The sequence below is a fragment of the Chelonoidis abingdonii genome, chromosome 23 (assembly GCF_003597395.2).
Source record: "Chelonoidis abingdonii isolate Lonesome George chromosome 23, CheloAbing_2.0, whole genome shotgun sequence".
Classification (NCBI taxonomy): domain Eukaryota; kingdom Metazoa; phylum Chordata; order Testudines; family Testudinidae; genus Chelonoidis; species Chelonoidis abingdonii.
Window position 1 is genome coordinate 17,789,164 of NC_133791.1, and position 21,731 is coordinate 17,810,894.

At 47.8% G+C, this 21,731-nt stretch overlaps 1 protein-coding gene across 2 annotated transcripts in view; it reads left to right on the plus strand.

The window, feature by feature from the left end:
* The first annotated feature begins 12,060 nt into the window (after positions 1-12,060).
* Positions 12,061-21,731, plus strand: part of ZBTB17 (zinc finger and BTB domain containing 17) — a 34,955-nt gene continuing 25,284 nt past the window's right edge. Inside the window, exon 1 of one of the 2 annotated variants that reach the window (XM_032787598.1) lies at positions 12,061-12,194. In XM_032787598.1, the coding sequence (XP_032643489.1) occupies positions 12,188-12,194 (7 nt within the window). In that variant the 5' untranslated portion in view covers positions 12,061-12,187. The remainder of the gene's footprint in view (positions 12,195-21,731) is intronic. The other variant, XM_032787599.2, reaches the window with a different exon arrangement.

Genomic DNA, 21,731 nt, shown 5'->3' on the forward strand with positions numbered 1-21,731 from the left:
AGATATTGCTGTCAGGCCATGCATTCAGCAGTTCCTTTCTCCCACTGGAACAGTCTACGAGGAAGGTCGGGCGCATGAGGGATCCACTGTTTTCTCGTTTTCCAACCCGACACCAGCAGTTCTCCAGATCTAGAGGAAGGGGAAAGCATCAAATTACAGGAGGAAATTGACGAGGAAGGAGATGAAATGTTGGCCTGTAAAGCTTACGCGGGAGGACGTTGGAGAAGCTGATCTGTGCAAGCAAAAAACAGACCAGATCAGAGGCACCTTTGCTTTTGTACTGACAGTGCCCTGCATTGGAAGAAATTTCAATTCTCTGGAAGGGGTGCCAACAGAATAAGACTGAGGCATCCTCCCTGTACACTCCTCCAAAAGCACTTTGCGAACATTCGTTCGTTACCAGCAGTTACCAACCCTTTGGGAAATAGGTATCATCCCCATTTGACCAAGAGGGAAACTGAAGCACAAAAGTGAAGAGACCTTCTGTTGTATGAATTTCAGTGGAATAAATGGGCCCACGGAGGCAAAGGTGTCAACGTGACCCTGTAACTGCCCAACATTAAACAGTTTAGACTGAGGATCAGGGTTTGGTAGGCAGAGATCTCGCCTGCTTAGTACTATGGTAAACACACCACCGAACAGCTCTGCGACCTTCTATTAAAGATACAGGAAACAGGAAAACACTGGGAATGCAAAGTGTGGACCAAGCCTTCATGGACACCACGTCCCTGGTCCCCTTTGCTGTTCGCTATAGACAGCCTGTGGAAGGGAAGACCCCTGGTCTGACAAGCTTGTAGAACTGACGGCAATAACTGTGCTTTTTGCAAAAAGGGGAAGACATTCACTGAGATGGGCTGGAGGTGGGGTTATTGGTGCAGTTTTTAAAGCCCGACACCATTTCCTGGAAGACAAAACAAGCCAAACACAGGGAGAGAAGGGAGAGAAAAGAACAGTCAAGGGAGAAAACGCAGCTTCTGTCTCTGGTGCTGACTTTCACTTGCAGCCAGCTCACTGATGGAGAAACACAGGAATGGCATGTGGCCCTCTCAGCCCTCTGAGACCCGGCAAACTAGTCCTGGGGTCGGGCTGCTTAGGACATTGCTTTTAGCTGCCTTTTTCTGTTCATGGCTCACAGCAGTCTTGGCTGGCTAAGCCTGCCGTTTGTTAGATTGAAGGCAAAAGGAAAGAGAAAAACTAAAGTAGCAGAGGAAACGGACACGGGCTGACAACGACAAAGGGCTTGTCTCACGTAGAGCGCCCCAGCTGCACCTGTTCAGTTGCGCTGCCGCAGCCAATGGGAGAGTGTCTGCTGTTGGCGCAGTGAATCCACCTCCCCAAAGGGCAGGAGCTACGTCTGCAGGAGAAGCTCGCCCACCAACCTAGCACTGTGTGCATGGAGTTAGGTCAGTGCAATTACGTCACTCAGGGGTGTGGCTTTTTCACAGCCCGAAGCACTGTAGTTATCCCATGTCGGTCTGTCATGCAGGCCAGGCCACAGTCGTACGTCCCAGGGGTGTTCGAGACTCAGCGAGAGCCAGTAGAGATGGTGATGTCGTCTGGGTCCCTCTCTTTGGCCCGGTCCGATGAGGACGTCTCTCAGGATCAGGACGACAAAGGCTCAACAGAGTCACAGTGGACGCGGGGGTCCCAGGAGACGCTGGGGGCAGCAGCTGTGAGGAGGAAGCATGCGCCTTCCCCTTTGGCCTGTCAGCAATTGTTGCCTTTGCTTCCCAATTTTTCTAGAATAGTCGTTTCTTGTGAGGACCCCAAGAGGGAGCAATGGAGAATAGCCCCATCCTCTCATTATTTTGTCAGCTAATTAGGCCTAATTTTTAGCACCCCAGGTTTGCTCCATTGATTTCCGGTCCCACGTTCACCCAGCATGACTCTAACCCTGTCCCTGAATTATAGCAGGAGGCTAGACTAATAGCAGGAGGCTAGACTAATCTAGTCTTTCCGCACCTTTTTGCACCTTTCCCTCGCAACCTGTGTTGCACCTTTTTGCACCTTTCCCTCGCAACCTGTGTTGTTCTTGTGACACTTGTTGAACTTTTATCCATGTTCCCCCAGCCCTACAGGGCCCCAGTTATCTCTCGGGATCACACAGGGCAAAGTGGCTAAGTCAGGAATGGAACCCAGGAACCCCAAATCCCAGTTCCCCTGGCTCTAACCATTAGTCCCTGCTCCCTCCCAAAGCGGGAGTCCGGCTTTCCCTCCATAACGTAGTCACCCCTCTTCTAACTGTAACCCATGCTGACATCCTGTGCTCTGTGTGCCCCTCAAGTGGCTGGATCCTAGAGAGGCCTATCAGATTGCAGCCTTTGAGTAACCAGAGCTGGGCCCTTTAGCTCAAACAGCAGAGCAGGGATCTTAAACTCGAACCACCACGACGAGGACCACATGACTACTAGTACATTGGCCCAAGAGCCACATCACTGACACCTTTTCATACAAAGAAACAAAAGTCCCCCACTCTGCCCCCGGCCTTGCCCCCATTCCACCCCTTCCATGGGGCCCCGCCCCTGCCCTGCTTCTTCCCACCCCTGCCCTGCCCCCATTGCAACCCCTACCCCAAAGTCCCCGCCCCAAACCCGCCCCTTCCCCACTCCAATTCCAACCCCTTCCCCAAATCCCCGCCTCAGCCCCGCCTCCTCCCCTGAGCGTGCTACGTCCATGCTCCTCCCCCCTCCCTCCTGGGAAGTCCTAAGCGCTGCCAAACAACTGTTTGGCGGCGGGAAGCACTGGGAGGTAGGCAGAGGAGTGGGGACACGGGCGCTGGCAGCTTGGCTGCCGGTGGAGTCGGCGTCTATGGCAGGAAATAACTCCATGGGCTGCATGCGGCCCATGGGCTACGTGTTTGAGACCCCTGCAGCAGAGGCTCCTGAGGTTTCAGGTTCAATTCCCACTGCAGCTAACCTCCCCAGGGCTGGTGCATTAGAGAGCCACTCAACTACCCTTGCCTCCCTGACTCAATTTAAGGGGCCCCTCCTGCTGTAACCTCTAGTCCACGTGTGTTGGAAGGTGTCCCTGGGACCTCTGCTCATAGAAAAGGGACCCTCACCTCTGTGAGTTAGCAAATCAGATCCGCTGACTCCCCCCAGGGCAGTGTTCTCATCTGCCTGTCGTCTCCCACTCTTCTCCCCTCCAGCTATAGCCCTGGTCCTCTGCAGGAGCTGGGAGCACATTCAGCAAGCAAGCAAGCAGGACCTGATTGAAGACAATGGCCCAAATCCCATTGATTTAGATGGGAGCAAGCTGAGACCTGTGTTCCTTGCTCACCAAAACTGCCCTTCTCCACCTTCCACTTCCCATCAGCTAGAAGTGTGGGCGTCCCCAGCCATTCTCAGAGTTTTACATCATCTCTGGCCTGTTTGCCACTTGCACTAAAGCCTGTTTGGCACCCTGTGTTAACAACAGGTCATGGTAAGCCCCAGCTGGTGGATCTCTCCAGGGCGGGGTTGTGGCGGCATGAGGGAGAAGCTTAGCATGTTGCTGGGTGGATCCATGGATCAGGCACCTCTCCCCAGCGCTAGACGGCAGGACAATCCCAAGCTCCCACATAGGTCTGACTCTGATGTCACCCTAGAGAAGGGAGCTATGATGCACTAATGTCCATGCATTTTTATAGGAGCAACTTCACAACCTCTGGATGGTGAGTGCTTGTGAAAAACATTATACACTCTGCGCTCCTGTTGCACTTTCCACATTCAAAGCTCTTACCAACATTCGCTAGTGAATCCTTACAGCCCCCCTCTGAGGCAGGTAAGTAGATCAGCAATATTATCCCCATGCTACAGATGGGGAAACTGAGGCACGGAGCGGCAACACGGCAAGTCAGTGGCAGAGCTGCTCAGAGGTAGATGGCCTGGAGGATGGACTATTCCAGTGGCTAATGCTGGTGGAGCTGAACTGGTCTTCACAATAACAGGGGAGTTGTTGGGCTTAGTTCATTCATGCTCCTAAAGCACTTGGAGGGCCTAGGATGGAAAGTGCTAGAAAGGGCACAGCATTAGAGTGCAGGGATGCCTGGGGGGGGAAAGTGGGGCAATTTGCCCCGGGCCCCTTAGGGGCCCCACAAGCCCTGGCCTTTAAATCCCTTCCCTGGCTACTCACTCGGTGGCAGGCACTTCACTCGCTCCGGGTCTTTGGCGGCACTTCGGTGGCGGGTCCTTCAGTGCTGCCGAAGATGCAGAGCGAGTGAAGGACCCACCGCTGCTGCAGACCCGGAGTGAGTGAAGGACCCGCCGCTGCTGCCGCAGACTCGGAGCGCTGCCCAGTGAGTACAAGCGCCACAGCGGGTGGCGCCTCTTTTTCTGTCTGCTCCCCCGCTTTCCCCAGGCCCCCTGAACCCTCTGGGCGGCCCTGTCGGAGTGTCATTATCATGCAAGGCACATGCTGGCCCAGGCCCAGGAATTCCCCTTACGGGCAGAACGGCCACTGCTGACTCTTCTTGTTCTTGGTGCTGAGATGAGCCAAAAGGATCTTGGGGAATTGTGCATGTGCTGGGGGAGGGGTGGTCATACATGGAGTGAGGGGCAACATTTCCTTCTTTCTTGTAGTTGAGCGCATGTGTGAGGAAGAGTCATTGGGAAAACGTAAGGGATGAATTTAAACTGGTGCATAGGCGCCAACTCCGGGGGTGCTCCAACATGGAAAAAAATGAGTGGGTGCTTAGCACCCACTGGCAGCCAGATTCTCCACTCCCCCCCAGCCCCGCCGATCAACTTCTCCCTCTCCCTCCCAGCGCCTCCCACCCATCGCGGTCAGCTGTTCTGCAGCATGCAGAAGGTGCTGGGAGGAGCGGGGACGGGGCATGCTCAGGGGAGGGGACAGAACTTGGCGGGAAGAGGCCAGGCGCGGGTGGGGTTTGGAAGAAGGGGTGGGGAAGGAATGGGGACTTGGGGGAAGGAGACTGGTGGAGCGGAAGCCTGAGGCAGAGGGAGTGTTCAACAACCCCGGGGCCCGGAAGAAGCCGGCGCCTATGAACTGGTGGACAAAATTCTTGTTTCGGTACAAGAATGGCTCCCTCAGTGCCTATTCCCATGCAGATGAGCGGGGGGTGGTGCTACATGAGGGACTGACACACACAGAGACTAAGTGACTTGCCCAAGGTCATACAACAAGTCTATGACAGAGCAGGGAATAGAACCTAGGGCCCCCAACTCCTGGGCCGCTGGACCTCTCTACCTCTCTTACACGTTAAGCCAAGTCAGTTTGGAACAGATCAATGCTAAACCAAAATCAGCCACTCCTACGACAGATGAGCATCCACACAGTCCCCCCTTTATGCCCTCTCCCGGGAGTCCCGGTTTTTGGGGTTTTTTGCAAAACTGGGCATTGGTCCCATTTGCTCTTGCCAGCTGATCATCGGTTGTCAAGAGCAAACGGGACAAATACCCAGTTTTGCCAAACAAGTGGGGCAGGGAGGAACGTTCAGAGGGGCAGGTGAGTGGCAACGCCAGTCCCACACAGTGAGGCTTGGGCAAGCAGTGATGCCAGGCAGCTCAGGCCAGCCCATAGGAGGTGAATGGGCAGGCTTGGGCAAGCCCTGTGCAGTGTCCTGTTTTCCCTTTGAGAAATATGGTCACCCTACCACACACCCTTCTGAACTGCTTTAATTCAGGTCAGTTTAAAAACCAATTTACATTAGACGACTGACACTTGCTCATGTGGACAAGCTCTGTGGTGGTGGGAGTACTCTGTGTGTACAGAGAGGGGAATATTGCACGTACAAAATGGAGATGTTGTGTATGCAGAATGCATGGCGGCATGTGCTGTATGCGTGTCTGTCTCGTGTGTACTGTGTGCAGAGTGCATGTATGTGTATTAGAAATTTGGATGGATATATATATACACATATTTCAATCAAGTGGAGACTACACCATGCCCTAAGAAATGCCTCTTCAATGCATTTCATAATCCCTACCACTTTGGGTTTGTCAAACAACCGCCTAATTAAACCTCACAACCCTGCAGTCAGGTGGGTTGAGTCAGCAGCGGCATCCCTATTTTACAGCTGGAGAAACTGAGGCACAGCACAGGGGAAAGACTCATCCAAGGTCACATGGGAAGCCAGTGACAACGTCAGGATTAGAACCTAGGAGCCCCGTGTGCTCAGACCACTATACCATGCTGCTTTTCCACACCGGCTACATTATACAGCAAGTGAACATATTTAACTGTTCATCAGACTCTGCGAGTAAACTCTGCCGCAGCCCATCTGTTTCTGCAGTGACATTCAGAACAAATCTAGGAACTGTCCCAAGAGTTTTGAAATGTCCCCAGTTCCTGTTTTGGGCTAGACTGCTATGTCGATGTTGGAAGTTAGTGTAGAGCCCAAATATTGACCAGCTATGTGTGTCGAGTAGTGGCTAGACAAAGAGAGGGAAATATTGCATTGTCTCTTACCTGGTCTGTCTTGCAGGGAGTATTTCAAGCACATGGTCATGTACATCGGCCAAACTGGACAGTCACTACGGAAAAGGATAAATGGACACAAATCAGATATCAGGAATGGCAATATACAAAAACCTGTAGGAAAGCACTTCAACCTCCCTGGCCACACTATAGCAGTATTCACCCACGAAAGCTCACGCTCCAAAACGTCTGTTAGTCTATAAGGTGCCACAGGATTCTCTGCTGCTTTTATGGTCATGTGTGTTCTCCTTCTTCCTCCAGGAGCTTTCAGAACCTGCCAAGGGAGCAGCCCCCACTCTCTGAGTTTATACCACCCAAGCAGGGGACATCTGCATGCAGGAGCCAGCCCACTTCCAGCCCTGTCTCCATTGCCTGGACTACATTATAATTAACTCAAGGAACGGTGGCTGAGACAAGAACCGGCAATGGGCAGTTTAATGCTATCGATTTGTTTAGGGTATCATAAACCAGTTGTATGCAGACTGGCTGCTGCTTGGCTGCCTAGGCACCAACACCTCATCCTTCCCTAATCTCCGACAAACAACCAGATGAAACCCAAAGCCCTTGAAGAAGCCCCTTATTCAGTCCCGCGACCTTGGTGTCTTTTCTTTATCAGGAGCAACATTACAAGCTGAAATTCAGCTGCAGATAAATAGGTGCCAGGCTCTCTCTCTTTGCAACACAGATTCACCGTTTTCCTTACAGACTTTGAAGACGAGGCTTTATAGGGGATGATACACAACATGGCCAGGACCCACTAGGATTGATGAAGGCAGCTGTGGAAATTTCTCGTGCTAATAACATCCATAGCCCGAGCTAATCCAATAGAAGTGTGTGCGCATATCCAGAGAGAGAAAGGGGCTAGACACTTTATAGTTATTTACTTTGACCGATGATTTAAGAAACTCCTGGTAAAATTAACTGGCCTCTATTGCCTACACTGAGCCAAATTCCGCTCTCAGTTACACGTGGACAGTGATTTAGAACCCAGAGCAGAATTTGCCTCCGTCTATATTTAGCCGGATATTTCACAGCCCAACGACGACTTGAAGATATTACTGCTATGTGGGAATTTTGCAGCCTTCACTTTGCTCTACGTGTAAGTTCATGGCCACAGCAGGAATAGAAATCAGCTTCTCTGACTGTGGAAGCAGAGGCTCCTGCCACTTGAGTGAAAGGAGATTCACTGTGAGTAGGGGAAAGCAGATGACACAAATCTGAGAAGTGCCTACTCCATCTGGTAGAGGATGATAACACACATACATGCTGCCCAGCTCTTTACACTAGGACGTGTAGGCGCAGAATGAAAACACTTGGTTACAAGTGTGAGTAACCTCAGACATTCCATTCACACCTTTCACTGACAGATTAGGCCATTCTCTAAAGAAAACCTATCCACCTCCAACAAGTAACCACATACATATCACATCGATCGTGACCATACTATAACACTAATCCTTAGCTCTGACCTCAGCATCATATGTGTCTGCCGGGCATCCATCGGTGCACTGGTGATGTGTGAAATACGTTGTGACTCAGGCACTTCACATGGCAACGGATGGGGGACAGGACACGCAGTTATAAGTCTTTGCTTTGGGACTTGCCTGGGCATAGCCAGATGGGCACGCAGCCCGGGATCACCATCTTCATGCTATTTTGTCAAAGGGGACCAGGTGTGGTCTCTGCCGGACGCTAAGAACTTGTCATGGTTATTGCGGGATGGATGTACAAAAAATATCCGAAGAGTTATGTGACCAGGTAGAACGCCGTGTTCCAAGCTGCTAGAAACTGGTCACCTGAGGCCGGGGGGTTCTCAGCGCTTGCACAATCAAGAGAGAATAATTGACATCTTTCCACCCAGTCTAGCCCACTGCTAGAAAAGGTGCAGGCTCAGGCCTTTACAGAGCACAGAGGAGCCAAGTAAAATCCCCTGAATAGAGGGACCAACAGGGCGAAGTGAAGTTAATGACACAGCCTGGTTAGGAAAGGAGATAACGGGTCTGGAACTGAATAACAGGGGACAAGACGGCATCCATTACAGGGATGATGCTCTGCCAGTATGGGTGTCTCATGAAAAGGGGATTCCAGCTCCTTTGACAGGCCAAGTGCTAGACAGACTGACCAGTGGGTGAGACATACCCTGTTAGACAGGAGAGAAACGTGGTAATAAGTCAGGGTCTAGCTGGCGTTTGATATTTTTATTTTATCAGTAACCATGTTTCCAGTCCTTATCCTGGCCCCTGTATGAATCTCTGTCTGAAGCTTTGTCACATAAACTTTGCTTGGTTTTACTACAGCCACGTCTAAGTGCTGTGGGCTGAGAGCATTGAGCTGGGGAAGCTGCTCCCCGGACAGCGCATCTGTGGGCACTGCGGGCAGCCAGAGGGTAAGGCACTGGGCACTCAAGTCTAATGAAGCAGGGATGTACAGACAGGTTGGAAGGACCTGTGCCCTGGGGTCAGAGCAGAACTCGGGGGCTGGGGATGGGGGTGGCTAACTATCTACATAGATTCAGCCCCAGGTTCTCTCTGCTCTGCACTTAGGCAGCCTAAGGGCTGGGGGGTGCCAAGTGCAGATGGAAAGAGCAGGGCTTGCGGAGCTCAGAGTGGGGCACTTGCGTTTCCAGCAGCCAGAAGTTTGGGGCGAAACTCTCCCAGTGGTCACAGACGAGGCTCCCTCGCGCTGTAAGCCAATGACAGTGATTCACCTTCAGGTAACCCCAGAAGTTTCTCATACAGGCAGAGTGTTACTTTCACATGGGGATGTATGCGATCACGTTTATTATTCAGTGTGACTCAGGGTATGTCTACACCACAGCGGCTACAGTGGGACAGCTACGGTGCTGCAGCCGCGCCGCTGTAGTGTAGACACTCAACCCGACCACATCACACAGGGCGTGAAATTTTTCACAGCCCTCAGCAATGTGATGGGGTCACCCTAAGTTTGAAGTGTCCGCTAGGCCTCAGTGGAAGAATATTCTCCTCTTTAGGACTGTTGCTGTTTCTGCCCAGTATTTCTTTGCTTTCCCCAGTTGCTGTCCTTGTATTTGGCTCAGACTACACAGCAAAAGCTGCGCACAGGGCTAGCTTGAATCCACCTGGTCCAGGTAACAATAGACAGTACAGAGTGGCTTGGTACAGGCCCTGGGTACATACTCAGCCCTCTAGCCTGTGCTGAGCTCTCTTCATTGCAGTTGTTACCCATGTTAGCCGGATTCCTGCTCCCTCTGGTAGGCTGCCCCGTGCACAACTTTCGCTGTGTAGACAGAGCCTTTATGTCTCTCATCCTTTCTGCCCTCTGCATTTACCCCTCTAATCCCTATGGGGCTTGCTCTCCACTCTTCCCAGTTAGCCTCTGCTAAAAATGATCAGCAGTGAAATGGCTAAAGCTGACAGTTAAGGTATTACCGCCCAACTGAGCCAGGGACGTTCACAACTCTCAGACTGGGGCAGGCACTCACTTTTGGAAGAGTTGCTGACCATGCCTGGCAGAGCTCATAAATACATCAAGAGATCCAGCCTAATTTAAATAGTTTCAGCTAAGATTGAAGTTTTCACCTCATTCAGATGAACGGGGAGGCAGGGAGCAGACTTCCACCTCAAGTCAAGGGAACAGGGTGAGGCCTATATTCAAACCATTGCTGCAGCTGATTGTTTGGCTAGACCTGGGTTAATTAACAGGGCTGCAGAACACCTGAAAAAAGAAGGAAAAACAAACAGATGACGGCAGCACCAGAAATGATCAGAACACTGGAATAGGAACTTTGCCGGGTATGAGACATTAACAATCCTGTACATTTTTCCACTGGCAACTCCTGGGCTTGCCAGGGAAGGCTGAGGCAGGATACCGGGTATTGGGATGTCCCCAGCTGGGACAGCACTTGATTATGATCTAAAATTTAACCAGATGCACCCTCAAAGGAGATTTACTTCAAAATTTTTCCATCTTTAAATATATCTCCTGACAATCTGAAAGGCCTGATGTTACACTAAGAACTATATGCTTCCACAGGCCCCGTCCCTGCAAACATTTATGCATTCAGTTGATCACATGTATGAAACTGGGATTCAACACAATTTAGCCAGTGTGATGAGATGGGTGATCAGATGTCCCCTTTTTAAAGGGACAGTCCCATTTTGGGGGACTTTTTCTTATATAGGCACCTATTACCCCCCACCCTCTGTCCCATTTTTTCACAGTTGCTCTCTGGTCACCCTACAACGGACTTGTAAGCCACTCTCAGTGCTGCCGTGTTTAATTATACACAATCAGGGCAACCTAAAAATGTAACTTTTGCCCTTGATGCTAATTTGCGGTTATAATGTAAGCATCCAGAGGACACAAACCCAGCCTAAGGAGAGGAGCAGTCATGGCATTGTACCTCTTTTATTTCAACACCAAACAATGTTAGGATAAGCCTGTGCTTGGTGTTGCAATAAGGTGTGGTTTTAGTCCAAATAAGACCTTCTGATCAGAGGCTAGCATGTTGCAAAGTTCACCTCTAAGGATCTTTATCTGCAGATGAGTAAATATCCTGCTCTTCCTGTCTGCTTGACCCCTGCTAGATGCATTGCATGTGCTCAAGATCCACGCTTGTTTCAGGATCCATACCTTGGAGGTGGGAGGGTCCCAGAGCTTGGGTTCCAGCCCAAGCCTGGAAGTCTACGCAGCAATGAAACAGCCCCGCAGCCTGAACCCCACAAGCCTGAGTCGCCTGGCATGGGCCAGCTGCACAGACTAGTCTAGTTGCTGTGTAAACATACCAGATCCAGAGTGGCCCTGAAGATGTGGCATATCCTGACTCTTTCAGGGAAGTCCAGTTCAAGGTCTCTGTCCTGATAGTCAAAGCCCTGCATGCCTGATCCCTGAAAGATCACCACTCCCTCCATGCCCACATAACACTGTTACCAACTCTCACCGTTCTATTGAAAGTCTTGTGATATTTGGTGTTTCTTCCCTAAAGCCCCAGCTGCTGGAATCATGTGAGAATCTCAGCTTCCCCTTCTAAAAGAGTGAGCGTCTAGCCTTCATGGTTGCAAAGAAAAGCTTGAACATGGGATCTGAGTGCAGCCTCGAGCCCAGAAAGCAAAGAAAAAGAAAAACGTTCTTTTATTTTTTAAATACCTCATGATTTTTAAGCCAACACATGGCTCTTCAAGACCTGACTCATGATTTGTGAATGCCTGAGGCTGTTAATGCTGATGTCAGTTTGTCTGGTAGTCACAGTTTTAGCCTTTCCAGGCTAGGATCATGTTGGGAAGTGGCATGGCACAGAGGTGGCATAATGTTTCACTGGGGCACCCACGCTCCGCATGGCCACAGTGCGTTGGGAGGCACAGTCCAGTCCCTTTGACCGTGGCTATGGCTACAAAGCCAGGCCCCTGCCCGAGCCCACCTCTGCTGCACGGTCTCTGCAATGCCCAGCAGCCTGCCTCCGTCTCACGGCACGGGGCTGCCTCTAGTGCTCGCTGCTGCCTCTGGTGTCATGGCGCTGGCCCGGAGAAACACCACGTGATCCACAAGGCCCGCCGCTCGCTCTCAATGCCCCGCCCTGACGCTTCAGAACAGCGGCGCATGCGCTAGAGAGGCCTGTCAGCCGCCCGTGCTTCCCCTGCTGTAGCTGCGCATGCGCGGAAAGCCGGCGGGCCATGGGGAGGGGGAGGTGAGACGCCGCCGCTTCCGCCCGTCTCCAAAATGGCGGCGCCCTTTGTCCGTTCCGTGTCAGTCTGAGCCCTGCTTGCCGACATGTGACTCACCTGCGGGTCCCGGGATGGCAGGTAGCGGGGGCAGCCGGGGGGAGCCAGGGCAGCTCCAGGGGGCAGCCAGAGGGGCAGGAGCAGGGGCAGCCAGGGCAGGTGTAGCCATGGGGGAGGGGCAGCCCTGGTAGGAGTGGGGGGAGGGGGATGTGGCGGGGAGGGAACGACTTGGGGATTGAGGGCGATATAGGGGCAGGGGGACGCTACAGTGGAGATGGGGGGCAGGCGGTGGGATAGGGCAGGGTGTGTCTCTCTAAGTAGGCTAAGGGGACCCACTCTGAAGTGGCCAATTGAGCTGTGGGTCTAGTAATAAAAAAATAAATCTTGATCTTAAATCTGCTGCCTCCATCGATCCCCCGCCTCGACCCACGGCTGGCTATTCTGGTCCCTCCCATCTTACACCCTCCTTCGCTGCCACTAGTCAACCGCCTGCGCTTCCCCATCAGATCTTACATCTTCTCCACCCCCTTGTGGCAACCTGGGCCAAGACTGGAGTCCATGTGTGGCGGCAAGGTAATGGTGAAGGGTCTCAGCGCTGCGCCAAAAGTCGGTGCCTCTGGCTGTATACGAGCTGAACTCACGTCGAACTCTTGAGAAACTTTGTACAAGTGGATCCCGCGATGGCGCATGCAGTGTGGAAACCGCGGGCTGCGAGCAGGCAATGTCAGCTTTTATAAGTCAGCATTTGACGTCTTAGCCACTGTGACGTTTCTCTCTCTCCAGGGACCCAATCTGTCTACAATGATTCAAATATTCTTATTCAGAACAACTGTTCTTTTGTTGCACTACTGATATTCTCAGTGGGTGTAACGCTGGATAGACCTGGCATAAGGGTCCTGACACAGCTAATCCTACGAGGACAGAGTGAGAGGAGACACTTTGGCTAGTCTACCCTAGACTTTACATTGTTGGTACACACTGGTGCAGGCAGCCCTGCTGCTGAAAACGTGGGTAAGAATTTCCTGCTGTGGACCAACAACTGAATCTGCTTGTGAGGTTGCTCCTGCTTGCTCTTCTTTCCTTGCTGATGGTTCATTTTGACACATTACCTGCTGAAAGCCCTAGCAATGATTCGTATGTTAAGCTTAGCGGGAGCTTCTTTATATTATATAAGATTTTAACTGTTTTGCCAAGTAAATCAGCAGCAGAATGAATTAGGACAACTGCCTATAAGCGTCTGTGCAATGGACTCTACCCAAGAAATATATTTTTTATTTCTAATAGCAATAGTGGATTCCCAACATAATACCAAGTAATACCACGTGTAATTACACAACACACGCTACATGCAGTTGCAGTATCTGCCTTTCAAAGTGTATATTGATCTGTATCAAACATTTCAACACCTAAGTGAAACATTTGCTTTGCCATTGTTTCGTATGTCGACACTTACTGCCACTCACTGAAACACGTAAAGTTAGTACAGCAGAGAGTAACTTCAGGGTTTGTTTAAGGTGGAAAAAACGCAGTTGTTAGTAGTATCAGCGCCCAGATACTGGAGAGAGTTGCTGTGGAAATATGTATCATGATATTATTTGGGTTAATACATGAGCAGAGTGGTGTATATTATAGTTAATTGGTGGTGTGTAGATAGCAACGTACATACCAATTTTAATATGAGCTCGTATTATGGAATGTGACATATAATGCATGACAGAATAGATCCATTAACACAGTTTGTGCAAGGAATTGTTGGCCTAAACTGTGACCTCCCAAATTTGTTGTGGGGAGGAGGATGTCTCCAATGCACAATCTGGTGTTCATCTTCTGTCGTACATATTCATACACTGTAGCAGCTGAAAGCCAGAAGTCCATCGGAAAGGAGTTGGGCATCATTGTAGCAAGTCAAAAAAACATTAGCTCAAGTCAATACACAGTAACAATCCAAAAAGCAAACGCATATTAGGATGCATAAGGAATGGGGTAAAAAACAATACTGAAAAGATGATAAAGCAATTATGCAAATTCATAGCACACCATAACGTTTGACTGCTATGGTTGGTTTTAGATTGCCCATGTAAAAAAAGCTACTGCAGAAACAGAAGGCATCAGAGACAGGCAAACAAACGTGAGGTAGGATAGGAAAGGTTTTCCCAGCCTACTGAGGGAGTGAAACGATTAGTACAACGTAGTTATAGAGTATATACAGTAAGAGGGGATGAGAGGAGGTAAATCAGCTTTCTCCTATACCCTTGCAGTACAAGAGCAATGGACATTCAATGAAATTGAAAGGGCAACGCATTTAAAAGTGATAAAGGAAATAGTTTTTCACACAACGATGTAATCAACCTGTGGAACTCATTGCCACTAGATAACATTGAGGGCAAGACATTGGGATTCAAACAAAGATTACATATATTAATGAATACATTTTCAATTACATTAGATACAATTAGAAATACTTAGAAGGGATTTGTATAATTCATGCATCAGGGTATAAGCCAGTCTTTTGCTGCTGAGATTCAGGAAGAACATCTGTTGCAGGATATTCATATTTGTCCATTATGGAATTGTATACCTTCCTCTGCAGCACTGCACTTGTCATTGTGTGGAAACAGGATACTAGTCTGGAGAGACACTCAGATCAGAGCAGCATGGCAGTTTCCTCCTAGTTGATTTGCATGTAACCCTCAGCATTCAATTAATTAAGATCAGTAATTCGAAGTCAAGGTTCCACATACAAATCTGAACTGTGACCCTATATTAACACAACTGCACAGGCATAAATTCAGGTCCAAATTTCTGCAAATAATCCAAATTATGACCTACCTGTGCAATTTGTTTGGACATACCTAACCAGTAAGGGAAAACCGCCTCCTCACCCTCCTCCAGCACTCTAGGCCTGTCAAACAAATTTCAGTGGGCACCACAATCCCATCACTGGCAACAAGGTCACACTGAAAACAGCCAGATGTGGGAGACCCAAGCGAGAGACCAACTCGCTCTATCTACTTGCAGGTTCATCTGGTATATCTACTTAATCAGTCCCTGCCACTGCAGGGGCCCTGGGCATGGTGGGCATTCTTGGTCCCTCCTTGTCTTGTGCCTAATCCACTTGTTGCGTATTTTCGAGGTGCGGGGTGCTGGGGAATGGTTAGTGGCCTGTGCATATTACAGGATGATGGTCAACACCAGATCAGTGGTTTCCCAGACTGGGTTTCATGAAAAGTTAAGGGGATCCTCGGGGGGGGGCTGTGGGGGAATTCCTAATGGCGGACAAGCGCGTCCCTATGAACCCCAGGCAGGCACGGGGCAGCAGCCTGGAACCCCTGGACTTCATAGAGCTAAGCAGATCAAAGCAAGTGTATCTATCACACATGAGGAGATTTAAAACTTCAAGACTCCTTATATGAAATTAAAGGGAAGTGGATATTTTTTTGCTGTTTTTAAAATTAAGTAGGTAGCTAGGTTGTGTTTTTGAAAATTATTATGAAGAAACAAGTTAAGCTTTGTGTGACCTGCGTTGTTTGCCTGGACTGCTCAAGACCTGAATGCTTGTGTAGGAGGAACTCTTTGAGTTGGTTTTCTGTAATACCTTTGTGCTGTTTCACATGTGGCAGTCCTTGATGAAACATAGGAGCCTTGTCTTATACAGGCTTATTCAAAGTGATACAGGCCACAAAAGTGAGATCTGGAAGAGTGTTGCTGGTCTTCATAATGTAATAAAAATCTGTAATGATTAATAATAGCAAATTATATATTTCCAAGATTGTTGCTTTTATAGTTTATGCTCAAGTAAAGGAGAAAATCCCTGGAAATATATTTTTAGGAGGGGGTTCGTGAGACTTGACATTTTAAGTGAAAGGGGTTCACAGGTTGTAAAGTTTGGGAACCCCTGCACATAGAATGATCTGGTAGTCGTTCTCGCCTAAACTCTGATCCTATGCTTTGTAGCAACTGGCTTGTCTCTCGTTTCCCAATTGGCAGTGCACGGGGGGGGGGGGGGGGGGGGCATCACGTGGCAAGCTTAATTTAAACTTAGCAGATTTATTTATCTTTAACTGCATGCCACAAATGCAGGTGTCTAGTACTGAGCTTTCCATCACTATGATTGATACAGTAATAAAAGACTTGACAGCAATGTCAGAGGAAGACTGAAAGGGAAAACACTGATGTGATTGGGAGAGAGTGAGACTCAAAGGTTGCTATCATTCTAGTTTCTTAGCTCCATTAAACTCTGGGAACTGAGTTCCCTTGCTTTTTATTTTAGTCAAGGCACCCAGATACCACTTTGATGGTCGCATTATAGCTTGTGAATAGAACAGAGCCCTGGTAAAGGAGTGTCACATATGCAGTCCACTTGTTTTCCCATTTTAGGGAGTAGATTGACTTTGGGGCAGTGGTTTTGTATTTTAAAATGCAACTTTTTGTTGAATCTATCCAAGGTATGACACATATCAGTCAGCTCTATTCTGTAGAAGAGGTTATGGATAGAGGCTTCCAAGAGGAATAGTCTCTCTGTCTTTGTATCTGAGCACTCGACCGTATTTACCCTCACGACAGGGCTGTGAAATAGGAAAATGCTATTGTTTCAATTTATACATGGAGAACTGAGCCTGCAGAGACTGAGTGACTTGCCCCCGGTCACACATGCAGAGCAAGGAATCACACACAAGTTACGCAAGTTCCAGGCTGGCACCCTAACCACTGGGCAGTCCTTCCTCTCACAATGTTAATATGTATTTACTGTTGCGGGGGAGCAATACAGTAGTAATTAAAATGTATGAAGGAAATGAGACATCCATTTCACTGAGAGCAAGTGTGTTAATATGCTTGATATAATGTAAGCCAATATTCCATTGTTCTGAGGCGGGTAGGATGGGTAAAAACATCACTATTTATAATGCAGTAGCAGCTGTTCTATTATCCCAGAAGCATTGTGTTCTATATGGTATTTGAATGGCATAGCCATAGAATAACACTAAGATGAAATGCAGTAAAGGAGAAATTGACCAAACTAAAGACTTCTTAGAGGTTGCATGACTCTGACGTGGACCAGAATTGGCACCTTCTGCATGAGGTGTCTGTGCCTTTCTCTTCATCACACTGGTTACCTTCTTTCATTTTATCTAACAGTAGGAATGTGGGCTAATGTTCCTAAAAGATTCCCCCCCCCCCCCGTGTAACTTTAAACTGAGCCTGTTTTATCAACATTAATAATCATTATGGCATCTGAGCTATGTCCTACATATCTGACAGTCATCACCTTTTAATATAAAGCAACATTAAAATTGCTTTTTGCTATTAATTGTGGGTCATTCTGTAATAATAATCATGGCTGATTTGAGTAATTGTTCCATTGGAAATGAACCCTATTGAGGAAACGTTCCCAGCAACACTTCAGAGGGCAGAATGGTATAAAGCTTAAGTTGCAAGACTGGGAATTCAGAGACGTGGGTTCTAAGTCCTGTCTCTGCCACTGACTTTCTGACCTTGGGGAAGTCACTTAACCTCTCTGTGAGTCAGTGTCCTCATCTGTAAAAGTAGAGATCATGATACTCTCTTATGGAAAGTGTTCAGTGTTACTATGTGAATTACTGAAATATTGATCAAATGGGTTCTGTAATATTCTGTAATGGGTTCTGATCTTCAGTTCTGCAACATTCAGTTCCCACTGGCCCTGAGCTCTGAATAATTTTAATGGGTGGTCTGTTTTGTTGTATTTTAATATTTTAAGACTTCAAAGAAAATATCGCCAGCCACATGGGGAAGGTGAATAATGGTGGTGGTGGTGGGGCGGGGATGATGCCTTTTACCTGACCAAATATTTCAGTTATAATTTAAGAGAGTTATACAGGTCATCCCAGCTGGAAGCTAGTGAAATCCTTCATACAACTCCACACCATCATGTACTTTGCATAGGCCACAGAGTTCACAGAAAAATGATTGCAGAAAAGTTTTAGAATTCCTGCAAATATATATATTGAGACTATGTCTTGTATCCCTTCATTTATAAAGCCCAGGTACCCTAACTATCATGATTCGGGTTGTACAGGAATCAGAAGCAGGGGAAAATTATAATTAAAATATGAAACATCTTTTAAAAATGACCTGAAAGAACCCTTTGATACATACAAATGTTTTGATTTTAAAGTTCCATCTCTCAGGCTCCACTGAAACGGAGAATCCCTCCTTTTCCAGTGGTGCGCGGTTCCCATTTCCAGAACATAAGCCTGTCACTGGCTTTGAACTGCGTATTGCTTGTGCTGGGCTTTGGGTCAGTGTCATTTTAGGAGGGAGCAGGGCTAAAGGAGAAAAAAAGGAAACATCTTGGTGGCAAGTTAAAAAAAAAAATGGCAGTTGTTTGAAGCAGCTGAGGGTTTGGCTTGTTTGAAGTTCTCCCAAGGAAGGTGGTCAAAGTGCAGGTGAGGGAATGCTGTTTGTTACATGACTACAAGGTGTATTATCGCTTGAAAACTTTTGAAGTATCTGTTAATTTAAGGAAAGGCCAGTGCATTGCTTATGTTTAAAAATGGACATAGAGAAGATCCAAGACATTAGGAAATTGATTTTGTCAGAGAAACACCGGCAAGGGGCAGAATAAGAGACATCCGGAAAATTTAAGTACATCTCCTACCCTGTCAGGACCAGTTCTGAGAGTGGCTTAGAATGAGGGGTCTTGAGGGATGTAAGCATGATGGATCTTAGCAGTTTTAGTGGGATTCATTACTTTAGAAGAAAATATTGTATGCTGTAACCTCACCTCAAGACTTCACTGTTTCTGATGGAAACTTCCACTCTTTGTAATGAGAACATCAGATTGATGGGTTTGACGCATACCTGCCTCTATAATGATGAAAGGTTGAAGTGTGTCAAGCTAACGCATTCTCAAAAAGGAGATAGCCCATCGTCTGGACACTCTCTCTTTAAAGCAGTAACAAAAGGAGCTGTTACTGTATTGACAACCTGCGCGTTTGTCTTTGTGAAAGGCTGGTATATGGCTGTACTGCCTGAGTGAATCTAAGAAACCTGCATGTCAGAGACAGAGGCTTTGTGAGTTTGAAAGCAGCTTGGGATATACTCCTAGTGGAGTATGGCGGGTACCAGTGTGACGATCGGACTTGCACATATGACAGATGGCTGGCTAGAAAAGGGACGGTGAGTTTATATTCGATACAGGAATACAGACATCCCAAGTCTTCCACATAAACTCAGATGCCAGGTGCCATGTAAGAATCTCAGTAGACTAGAAAGGCAAATTCCCAGTTGCTCAGATGAGGGAAGTCTTGCAAAATTTCCTGTCCATGCAATTGCGCCAGCATTCTCCCAACAGTGCCAGCAGAACCACAAAACTAACTAGTCTGCAGGGAAGCACTCTTCCAAGACTGCACTGAACCTTCTGAGCAAGTCAAAACAGCTCCCAGTTCAACGAAAATGGGCCTTTTCAAGAGCTATGTTTTGCTCTTTCTCCACGAAAGGGCTGGTGAATTTTATCTCAAAGATCTGGATGCTAGAGGCAGAATTGCTTTCCAGAAGAGGAGTTAGTTACAGGAAATACATGTTGATTAGATGCAGGATGGTCTGTGGTTAAATCAGAGGACCATGAGGCAGGAGACCTGGGCTCTATTGATAACTCTGCCACTTACTCACTGTGTCACCATGGGCAAGTCACTTGAACTCCCAGTGCCTCAGTTGGTTTGTTTGTAAAATTCAGAGAATACACCGGACCCTCACTAGAACGCGGGATTTGGGATCCATGCGCAGTACCGCATTAATGCAGGGACCCCGTTAAAATGAATTTCAATTAAAGTAATTAAATATGGGATCCATGGCCGCGACCGCATTATATGCGAATTTGTGCTGTATAGATGCGCATTCTGGCGAGGGTCTGGTGTACTTTCAGGGCTATTGTGAGACTTAGTTTACTAATGTTTGTAAAATACTTTGCGAGGCACAGATAAAAGGTGGTTTACAGAAGTACAACATGGTGATGATGTTAGTATACGAGTACGAGGGGCTAATGTAAATGGTGGTTGAAAGGAGTTAACTAAGTCTTTGGAGGAAAAATAGCTTCTGTTCTCTGCAACAAACATGATAGAAAGTAAAAAGGCTTCTTTCTGTCTTGAAGTTTAATAAATGCATTAGGCTGGATTGGTACGTCTGGTCTCCTTGGCTCTTTGACAGATGCATATGAGCCACTGATACTCCCTTGATTTCTTCTGGCGGATGCAAGCACATTTTAGTGTCAATTTTTTACAGCTTAATGCTAAGTGAAGGATTTTTTTATTCTTACTGAGCATTGCTGATCGCTTGTCATCCTGTCTCTGTAATTAGAACACATCTGGCTTTCCCTGCTCATTATCACTCTTGGTGATCGTTGACACTGTTACTTTGATAAATTTGTAAAAGTCCTGCTGCAAATTTGCCATCCCGGGATCTCTGAAGATCTGAAAAAGGGACAGCTCAGCATTCGTGTGAGGAAGACTCCAAGGTGATCATGAGAATCAAATTAACTTGATAGCACGGCACAGCTGATACATTTTAAATATGATGTTGTTGGCCCTGGACACACAATGACACGGCACTGCAAAATTTTGGCACAAGCTACACGTTGTCAAAACATATCCATGTCTTGATATCTGTGTCCATCCATTACAGTATAGTTTGTAAGTCGGGGTGCCCCAGTTTTGTTCAGATGCAGGTCATTAAACTGCAGCTGCTTTCCTCAATACGCTAGCAAGCTCACAGAGACTAAATGATGGAGCAGGTGGGTGCTTGGACTACACTTTGTACTGGCTTCCAGTGATTAGTTCTTTCCTTCTGGCCCTGGCCTCTGTCTTGTGAATTTTTGGAGCCCTGGATTAGCAAACTAATAGCTTGTTCTGGCAAACTGCATCAGATATAAACAGCAAGGATACTGGTTAGTCTTTAAAGCAGATTTCACGTGGAGGGCTTTGGTTCTGAAGAAGCAAGCAGGCCAAGCATGCTGTCATGGTGTGGCTAAAGGATTCAATGAAGGGCGTTTCTGCACAGATGGAATTTTGTTAGCATTGAAACACGAGCGCTGTAAGAAAATAAGTCAGAGCCCACAGCAGTAAGTGTATCTTCCTGGAAGAAAAATATCCATTAACAGCAACTTTCAGATTGAATTTTAGTTTAGAAGCTGACTCCAGGGCTTCTAATTTGTCAGGAGGAAGAGCCTTCTCCTCTTGCTTTCCTCATATACCCAGAGCTGTTACCTTAGGTGTTTTCCTAGTCTTCCCCCAGCAGCAGGCCAACTTACTACCATGGAAACTCATGACTACAGGATTGTGCTTTAAGTAAGAGGATTCTCTCTTACCTGCAGTTATTTGGGACTGTTCTTTACATATTTGGGACTAATATCAGGTGTCTCCTTGTAAATACAGCCTGATCTTCATGGCATGTTATCAATATGCCAGGCTGTGGGTTGACTCAATCAACCCTGGCTGTTGTGATCCCTTTCTATGCCTCCAGAGCACCCTGGGGCAGGAGAAAGTGAGACTGTCCCATTGGATGAAGTCACACAACCCCAGAATGGTCACAACTCCTTGATGTTATGTTGTGATGTCAGGCTACAACCTTCTCCAACTACTTTGT